Source organism: Erythrolamprus reginae, chromosome Z (assembly GCF_031021105.1).
Source record: "Erythrolamprus reginae isolate rEryReg1 chromosome Z, rEryReg1.hap1, whole genome shotgun sequence".
Taxonomy (NCBI): Eukaryota; Metazoa; Chordata; class Lepidosauria; order Squamata; family Dipsadidae; genus Erythrolamprus; species Erythrolamprus reginae.
In genome coordinates this window covers 120,714,799-120,724,736 of record NC_091963.1, presented here as the reverse complement: position 1 = coordinate 120,724,736, position 9,938 = coordinate 120,714,799, and the positions used below count along the sequence as shown (strand labels likewise).

The 9,938-nt window shown below is 41.4% G+C and overlaps 1 protein-coding gene across 1 annotated transcript; it reads right to left on the bottom strand.

Moving 5' to 3' along the window:
• Window positions 1–1,385: 1,385 nt before the first annotated feature.
• On the bottom strand, window positions 1,386–7,518 carry LOC139175890 (alveolar macrophage chemotactic factor-like). The gene is made up of 4 exons (XM_070767257.1): window positions 7,353–7,518; window positions 6,320–6,443; window positions 6,132–6,216; window positions 1,386–1,884 (listed from the first exon to the last, which is right to left on the bottom strand). The coding sequence occupies exons 1-4, from the start codon at window positions 7,492–7,494 to the stop codon at window positions 1,873–1,875; spliced, it is 363 nt and encodes a 120-aa protein (XP_070623358.1). The 5' UTR covers window positions 7,495–7,518; the 3' UTR covers window positions 1,386–1,872.
• Between the last annotated feature and the right edge of the window lie 2,420 nt (window positions 7,519–9,938).

Here is a 9,938-nt window from a genome sequence, read left to right as displayed (position 1 = left end):
TGCTGTTGCTGAATCTGAATGTCTTCCCCCCCCCTCCCCCAGCGCTGTGCTTCCGAAAGCCTGGCATGGCAGGTGGAAATTTCCGGCAATTTCTTTGCTTCTGTGTATGTGCAGAAGCAAAAAAATGCCAGAAATTTGCAAAATGTCACACGAGAGATTCAGTTTCTGCGCATGTTCCAGTACTGCCAGTGATGGGCAGCCCTTCACTGCTCCCAACAGGCAGTCAGGTCTCAGAGTTGACCTTCTTTAGGTCCCATCAACCAGGCAATGTCATCCAGCGGGGCCTAGGGGAAGAGTCTTCTCTGTGGCGGCCCCAGTATTGCCCACAAGATCATATGCTGCAACGTCCTGCCTGTTGGCGACTACTTCAGCTTCAACCACAACAACACAAGAGCACACAACAGATTTAAACTTAATATTAACCGCTCCAAACTTGACTGTAAAAAATATGCCTTCAGTAACCGAGTTGTCGAAGCGTGGAACTCATTACCGGACTCCATAGTGTCATCCCCAAACCCACAACATTACCCTTAGATTATCTACGGTTGACCTATCCAGATTCCTAAGAGGTCAGTAAGGGATGAGTACAAGTGCACTAGAGTACCTTCCGTCCTCTGTCCTATTGCTCTCCTAAATCTCCTATACCTTTCTTCTAGTCCTATATCTCTTCTTCTATTCTTTCATTGATATGTTCTATTACTATACCTTCTTTTCTATTATTTCTTAGATATATTTTACTATGAGTATCTCCTCTATAACCTTCATCATGTATTTTACTATGTGTATATAGATATATACCCACTAAAACCCTCATTGTGTATTGGACAAAATAAATAAATATATAAATAAATAAAAATAAATTTGCACCGCCCCTATCATCTTGGCCTTCTGTAAGATCTTAAAAACTTATCTTTGCCGACAGGCTTGGGGCCATTGAGTTTTAACATCTAGCCTGCCCGACAACTGAATGTATAATGTATGATAGGATGAATGGGGATGATTGGTTTTAAGAATCAGGGTATTTAGAGTATATTTTAAAGATAGATTTCTTATATGGTTTTGTATTTACCTTTGTTGTGAGCTGCCCTGAGTCTCCAAAGGACAGCATAGAAATCTAATAAACAAACAAGCAAACAAATACTTTGTATTAAGGCATTATCCTTGTATCAGTCAGTATTTTTTACTTTTTCATTTAGCATATTATTTAATTCCTAGAAATATATCCCCAAACTCAAGCAACCAATTAGAATTAGGAAAAATGATATAAAGTATTTATTGTATATATGTTTTCCTCTCTAGTTCAAAAGAAACTAGAAAAGTAATTAAAATGTCAAAAGGAAAAATAAAGATGCACACGTAACAATCAGTTCTGGAACACAACATAACACAATATAATTCTTTATTAGCCAAGTGTGATCTGACACACAAACAATTTGTCTTTGGTGTATATGCTCTCGGTGTACATAAAATAAAAGATATATTTGTCTATCTGGCTATAAAATACATTCCACTTTTGATGAAGACATCCAAGCAAATTTCTAAACAGAGTTATAGCCTTATTCTACTAAGGGTGATGGCTGGGTGGGGTATTTTGTTTTTTGGATTTCCTACTCTTATTAACAACAATGCAGGAATATTTAGGCAGTCCAACTGCAACCAAGAACTGTTCCACTTAATATTGGAGATCAGTCCAGAACAGTTAGATGCTACCACCTGCTGTACACTTAATGTATGATTATGCAAAGCAAGAAAGCAGTGTTTGAAAGATTCATTTCATAACCATCAAAGGCAGAAAGCTCTTTCCTCTGTCTAGGCAATTTTTTAGTATTTTTCTTTCTCCCATCTTCCATTACATCCATTTTGCATAGGCTGTTACTGATTTTCCTGTGGATTTAAACAGCAAAATATAAACATTGGACATAAAAAGAAAGATGTTATTGAGGCATAAATTTATGCACAACTACTATTATTTATATTCCTTTATATTTACTGTGTTTAAGGAACACTTAATATTTATTTATTTATTTTATTTATTAGATTTGTATGCCGCCCCTCTCTGTAGACTCGGGGCGGCTCACAACACAATAAAACAGTTCATGACAAATCTAATAATTTACAATTTAAAATATTTTTTAAAACCCATTATTAAGCAGACATACATACAAACATACCATACATAAATTGTATAGGCCCAGGGGAGATATCTCAGTTCCCCCATGCCTGACGACAAAGGTGGGTTTTGAGGAGTTTACGAAAGGCAAGGGGGGGTAGGGCAGTTCTAATCTCTGGGGGGAGCTGGTTCCAGAGAGTCGGGGCTGCCACAGAGAAGGCTCTTCCCCTGGGGCCCGCCAACCGACATTGTTTAGTTGATGGGCCCCAGATAATTTAGTAATATGGCCATTAAGTGACTAGGCATGTTGTTATACAAAGTGCCTGAGATAGGGAAGGCCCCAGGAGGCCTACCACAGGCCAAGGGCCACATTGCAGCACCAGCCCAGCACATAAGTAGCTTGCCATCCCTAAACCCTGTGTCGCCAGATGTTAAATCCTTACTGGAATGAAGGACTGCAATCAATGGGTACAGGGCCACCATCAGGAATTTTGGGGCCCCATACAGCCTAAGTGTCTGGGGCCCCCCCGGCCATTTTAAAACTACTGCCCCCCCCAAATCCCGTGCCATGCCCACCATGGCCACACACCCTGGGCAAGCCCTCCCCCGGCCCTCTGAGGTCAAACACAGCCCTGATGTGGCCCTCAATGAAATTGAGTTTGACACCCCTGGCCTAGAGGCTAAATCCTATGAGAATGAGTATGTTTAGCTCAATAAATAGAAAACTGAGGGGGAATAGAATAGTAGTTTCCCAATCCTTAAAGGGCTGCCACAGAGCAGATGCCATCTATTTATTCTCCATGCCACCTGAAGGTAGTACAAGAAGCAATGGGCGGAACCTCACCAAGAAAAAATGCAATCTGGAAATAAGGAAAAACTTGGGACTGGGCGGCATATAAATAAATAAATAAATAAATAAATAAATCCCTTCTTTTTTATTAAAAGAAATTAATAGAAACATAGAAACATAAAAGACTGATGGCAGAAAAAGACCTCATGGTTCATCTAGTCTGCCCTTATACTATTTCCTGTATTTTATCTTAGGATGGATATATGTTTATCCCAGGCATGCTTAAATTCAGTTACTGTGGATTTACCAACCATGTCTGCTGGAAATTTGTTCCAAGGATCTACTACTCTTTCAGTAAAATAATATTTTCTCCTACTGCTTTTGATCTTTCCCCCAACTAATTTCAGATTGTATCCCCTTGTTCTTGTGTTCACTTTCCTATTAAAAACACTTCCCTCCTGAACCGTATTTAACCCTTTAGCATATTTAAATGTTTCGATCATGTCCCCCCTTTTCCTTCTGTCCTCCAGACTCTACAGATTGAGTTCATGAAGTCTTTCCTGATACGTTTTATGCTTAAGACCTTCCACCATTCTTGTAGCTCGTCTTTGGACCCGTTCAATTTTGTCAATATCTTTTTGTAGATGAGGTCTCCAGAACTGAACTCAGTATTCCAAATGTGGTCTCACCAGCGCTCTATATAAGGAGATCACAATCTCCCTCTTCCTGCTTGTTATACCTCTAGCTATGCAGCCAAGCATTCTACTTGCTTTTCCTACTGCCCGACCACACTGTTCACCCATTTTGAGACTGTCATAATAATAATAATAATAATAATAATAATAATAATAATAATAATAATAATAATTTATTAGATTTGTATTCCACCCCTCTCTGGAGACTCGGAGCGGCTCACAACAATCACAACAATATACAAATCCAATGTTTAAAAAGAAACAAAACATTTTAAAACCCCATCATTAAGAACCATTCCATACATTCAATACCATTCATAAAATTATATGTCCTCAGGGTATCTCAGTTAACCCATGCCTGGCGACAAAGATGGGTCTCAACTTAACTTGCATTCAAGTGTGTCCAAAGAGGGGAGGGGAGAAAGAGACCCCTGGGCCTGAAAGGGGAGGGGAGAAACCAAAGTTTTCTTATTGCTAATCACTTGTGTTTGATGGGGACAATTTATTGCTCTTTTGTTGCTAATCACCTATGTTTGAGGGGGACAATTAGTGAAAGGAAAGGAGGCCACGAGGAGATCCTCCCGGGAGGAGCTATCCCCCTCATCTGCCCCCGTTCGTTCCTGGGCCCAAGGAGAGGGCTGTAGGGCCGCCGCCACCCGGGAGCAGCTCTCCGCCTGACCCTCCCGCCACAGCCAGCCCGCCATCTCCGGAGGGGCAGCCCGTCTAGGAACCGTTCAGGGATCTCCCCCTCCTCCAACCCCGGTCCTCTTGCTCCTCCTCCTGCTCGGGGCTTCATCCAGCCGAGGCCAAGCTGCTGCAGGCAGCTGCAGAGCGCCCGGAGCCCCGCAGGCGCCCGGGAGCCCAAAGCAACTGAAGAAGCGCTCGGCTTCTTGAGTCGGGGCCTCCTCCTCCTCCTCCTGTGGCTCCGCGGCGCTGTTCCCGACCTCCTCCTCCTGCGCAAGGCCACCGGACTGTCCCGCCAGCCTCCGGACGCTCCGGATTCCCCTTCCCTGCCGCCTCCTCTTCCTCCCCGGGAAAAGCGGGGTCGCGTTTCCCAGCTGTAACCGATCCGATTCCCCGGGAACCCGCTCTCTCCTGAGCGACCGGGCGCTTTTCTGCCGAGAGAGAGAGAGAGAGAGGCGACGCTCCAACAGCCTCCTTCCCCTCCTCTGTCTCCCCCTCCTCCTTTCAAAGGACCCTGGCGACCACCCCGCCCCTTTCTTCCAGGAGGAAACTGCTGACGACGAGAGCTGTCTGGTGATTCTCCGACCCAGAGGAAAAGAGAGAGCGAGCATCGGGACTGGGGAGGGGGGTCCAGACTCCAGGAACTGGGGGGGGGGGTAGGGCCCGCCTTTTTCGTTGGTGAGGCAGGCAAGAGAGGGCCGGTACTGCGCATGTGCGACGGCGGGCAAAACCGGGCCCCCTCATGGCCGGGCCCGGTACACCACTACCAGTAATACCCCCCTATCGGCGGCCCTGAATGGGTAAGAACGATTCTTTATTGAACAAGAGGTAACGGGTTACAGAACAGAACAAGACAAACATGGCCGTGCCTGGCAGCTATATATAAGCCGGGCTGCCAGGCTGAGCCAACCAATCACCTTGCAGTATTTTCCCGCCCAAGGAATGTGGGGCGGGTACAAGGCCTAACTGTCCTCTGGACACAACACTTGACTTCCCGCTTTGCTGGGTCCCCACAGACCTTGGGCTTACTTCCCACCCCATTGGGTCCCACAGTCTCCACCCCACTCATCATAGCTTGGACCACTTAAATTTTACACAGATTTCCTTCAGGAAGCAGCTGCTCCATCGCCCACCCTTCTTACATGGAAGCCACATGGCACCATTCCAGAAGTGGGTGTCATTTTGGAAGCGCCTGCAATAAATTGTGGCTGCTCCAAAATGCCACTCACTTTTGACACAGCATCACGTGGCCTCTACTCGGTACTCTGACCTATGGATAGATCAGCTGTCCTTTCCGTGCTAGTCATGTAGGAAGGCCGCGTGACAGAGAGAAGCTGCTTTCCAATGGAAATCTACAGAAACAGTAAAATGAACCAAGTTGTGGGGAAAAGGCGCAGCCAGATGGGAAGCAGGCCCATGGACTTAGCAGTGTGAGAAGCAGGCTTAAATCTTGGCAAAAAGTAAGTGAGGAGGTTGCTGCAGCATTCCTGCGCTCAGTTGTAAGGACAGATGGGATTTCCAAACACTCAACTTTTGTTCACAAGGCCACCGTAGTGGCTGTAATTTTGGCCAAGGGTTGTAAGTTTCTTTCTTCATTTTGAACAGTTTCTGAACTTCATAAGTAGAAATTCCTGAGCATTATAAGTAGAGGACTACCTGTAGTTCTGATGCCAAATTCAACTGGTGCCTTAGGCCAATAGGATAGTAACTCTGGCATAGAGCAATACCAAGACATTTCTCAGCCTTATTTAGAAGATAAAGTATCAGTTTTCAATCAAATCCTATAATGTCATTTCATTTGAGAAGTGTTCTTTAGTTCCATTCACTTCCCCTAAATACTTAAAATAGATACCCTGTTCAGCACACTCTGGACAATGCGTTTGACCCATTGAGCTTCTGGATCCAGGCAGACTTTGACCCCAGTCTTCAAGGTAGCTCTGATAATTAAAGACAGAGAAAATGGCTGTATGAATTTAACTACTTTCACATAAGCATCACTCTTTTTAAGAAGAGGATATAATCAGGCCAAAAGACACTTACATGGCTTGCAGAACATTGCAGTGTGGTCTTGGCTGAATTAAATGTATGGAACTAATACGGCTTCGTAAGGTTGCAGTGGCTGTAGTGGCGATACACTCGCACCTGTTTCCATTCTCATGGAGATCTGTGCAGACAAAGAAACCAGGAGAAACTTGAATGCCAGACAATGCATAAGCATTGCCTTACATATTAAGCCTGGCGATTATTTATCTGAGGTACAAGCAGTAAGAAAGAGACCACTCAAAATGCACCAGAGAGGATCAATCACTATTCAAAAGATTTCAAATTCAAACCTGGTTAGCTTTTGCAGTGCACAAACAGTATCTTCAGTCTCTAAAATGACTTTGTTGTGTTTCAATTTCTTGTTATTCTTTTTTTTAAAAATTAAAACTTTTTTGCAAATTACAAATAATACTTTTTATAAAAGCAAAAAGTGTTAAGTGAATAGGAAAGAAAAGAAAAAAGAAAGGAGAGGAGAAAAAGACAACATAAAGAAGTGGCTTCTGACCTTTTTTAGAGTTACAATGCATTTACATTTTATCCTCTCTAAACTACATAAAAGCTTTATTAACTCTTCTTAGTATATCTAATTGCATTACTATTATTACATAATGAAGCATAGCTTTAGTATTAATTGCATTAGTATTATTACAAAATGAAGTTATTTAATTTTTTTATTATTACTTACTATAAAACATTAAATAACTTCATTTTGTAATACTAAAGCAAAAAGGGAAATTAGATAGATGGAGAGAGAGAGAGATGTTTGTATGTGTATAAATGAAGAGGCAACAGCCATTGCGATCTCCGGAACGATGTTGCCTCTTTATTTATAAATGCACCCGGAACTCAGCAAGTTCACATAGAATCAGGGGTCCGTCGATGGAGCTTCGTTTCATTTATTTTCTCGACTAAGGAACCCATAAGCCTTTCCCTATGCTTGACTCGAGGAAAGATGGGGAAGAGGCCATCTCTGTTTCTCGAGGAGCCGATTGCGAGGAGAATCTTGCTTCCCCCTCGCAGACCCACTTACTCCGGGGAAGCAAGGCGTTTCCGGTTGATGGCATCAGGACCATGAAGAGGAAAAGAAGCAGAAAAGACGTGCTTAAGAGTTGACGGGCCATCTTGCGTCGAGGAGTCAGGACGATGTTCTGTAAGAGTGCTCCCTCAGCCATCTGTGCAGGCTTTTTATGCCTCCTGGGTCTGGGAATTGCGTAAGTTTTTTGTGAAACAAAAATAAAATGCAGACGAACAGATGAAACTATTCTTGGGTTGGCGAGGTAGGCTGAATCTCTCCTGACGCCCAATAAATAATGAGATTTTTTTCCCCCCAGAAATTTTGGGAAAGAGGAACAGCAGACGCAAGTACACGCAGCGTTTTCCAACCATTTCTAGAACTTCTGGAAGGAACTCTTCCAGTGTTTTCAACATATGGACATGCACATATTGTAAGGATTGCTTTGCTCCCTGTAATCGTAAAAGAGCAGCTGTCTTCCTTCCACAATTGCATCTTTCCATCTATTAATTTGGGGGGGTTTTCCAAATCCATATGTATGCCTTTGGGTAGGTGCTTTCTTTTCCCCTTAATTCTTAATTTGTTAATGAAAAATTCCTTCTGAAGTACTGTATTTTCATGTTTTGGGTATGGTATGGAATAGAATAGAATTCTTTATTTGCCAAGTGTGATTGCATACACAAGGAATTTGTCTTTCGTGCATATGTTCTCAGTGTATCATACATGGTATTCTTACAATTAGGAGGAAAGCCAAAGGATGCTTCCGTTAAGCTAGTGGTACCATTGTCACAGCTAAGAAGAATGTCCACTTTTGAAAAATTCTTTAAAATATTTTCCCCTCTGGAGAATTTGGGATAAAGAGATTGTCCCAGTGTATGGCTTATTAATCTGATGAAGAATTTCAAAAACAATTTCTGCTAGTTTACTCTGAATTGTTAGAATGGTTTTCCTTTTATAGGTTGCAATGTAAATGATTTCAATGAAGGTTAAGAATTATTAATGAGACGAATCTCACTTTTCTTAGTAATACTGTATTTAATTTTTTGGGGAAAATACAGCAGTAGAATTACAATGTTAGAAAGTGCAAGGCATAACTAAGATAGTATTGCTCTATTCTTTTACAAGCATAGGCCTGGCTCTTTTTACTCTTCAATTAATCTGAAATTTAGTGTGGCAGGAAGCAAAGAATGGAAAATGTTCATTATTTAAAAGGAATTACACTTTTATTTTAACAATATTTTAACGATGTTATTTTAAAACATTTTTCAAAAAGTGAACAAATTTGTGACTACCGATATTGGGGGGGGGGGAGAGAAAATGAAATTTGAGATATTTTTCTACTCAATAACAGGAATTGGTGTGGTTTTTTTCCAGAATATTTGCAATTCTTTTGATGAACTCAGTTCTCCCATGTTTCTCAGAAATGCTATGTTGTTTGTTTTCCAATAAAAATAATGATTTTTGTCTTCTATATTTGAGTTCAAGATGTCAGGAATTCAGATGGGAATCTGTCTGCATTCAGTTGTATTGATGAATGCTGCTCAAGGTATTAGGAATAAGTGGATTAAGTCATAATCCTTTTTTTTTTCTTTTAATTTGAATGGTTGAATTAAAAGGCTTGAAAAGTGTGCATATGGGAAACCACTTTATGTCTGATCAAAGCTGATTCTATTATCTCTGTATTGCGGAAGTTGTATATTTACTGATTGCTTTGCTTTGTCTAGTCTCTGTCTATGACTATAATAAAAATTGATTGATTGATACAGTGATTGCCTGATCTTGGGCTGATGAATAAACAAAAAGAAACTATGGAACACTGTTTTCTATATTATAACTGCAGTGAGATTATTGTATGCACAAAGATAGAAAAATTGAGGAATACTTATGTTGGAAATGACTTCAACCAATTAAAGAAACATTGATCAATTAAAAACAAAAATAAATTTATTGAAAAGAAATAATAAAAGCAGTCTGCAAATTGCGGAGGTTGAAATCCCGTCAAGCAGGTTCAAACCAAGAGCCCACCCCCTCTAAATTCCAAAACATATATGTATTATATACAAGTATCATCTCAACGCCCAATTTCTCCATTCACTGAATATGCCCTCAAATATTTGCAACTAATCCCGAGATACCTCCAGGGAAAATTATCTCTTTTCCAATTCATTTGGCAATGAAGCATTCTACTATGCAGCATCCAATCTCCTAAGCATTACAGAATGTACCTTCAACCTCCCCTCACCAGCCCCCCTTCTAGCTTCTAGAGGTAAAAATTCAACATTCAAAGAGATTATAATAACCCCCTCATAAAAAAACAGATTTAATAATGAAGCATGTCAAAATTATAAAACTAAGTATCCAGATACAGATAGGTATATTTAATTTGATAACAGATTAACATAATTAGAAGAGGTCCCACTCCCATGGATCATCTAGTTCAGTGTTTTTCAACTAGTGTGCCATGGCACACTAGTGTGCCGCAAGACATAGGTGTGCCCCGAAGCTCAGAGAGAAAGAAAGCAAGAGAGAAAGAAAGAGAGAGAGAGAAAGAAAGAAAGAGAGAGAAAGAGAGAGAGAGAAAGACATAGAGGGAGGGAGGGAGAG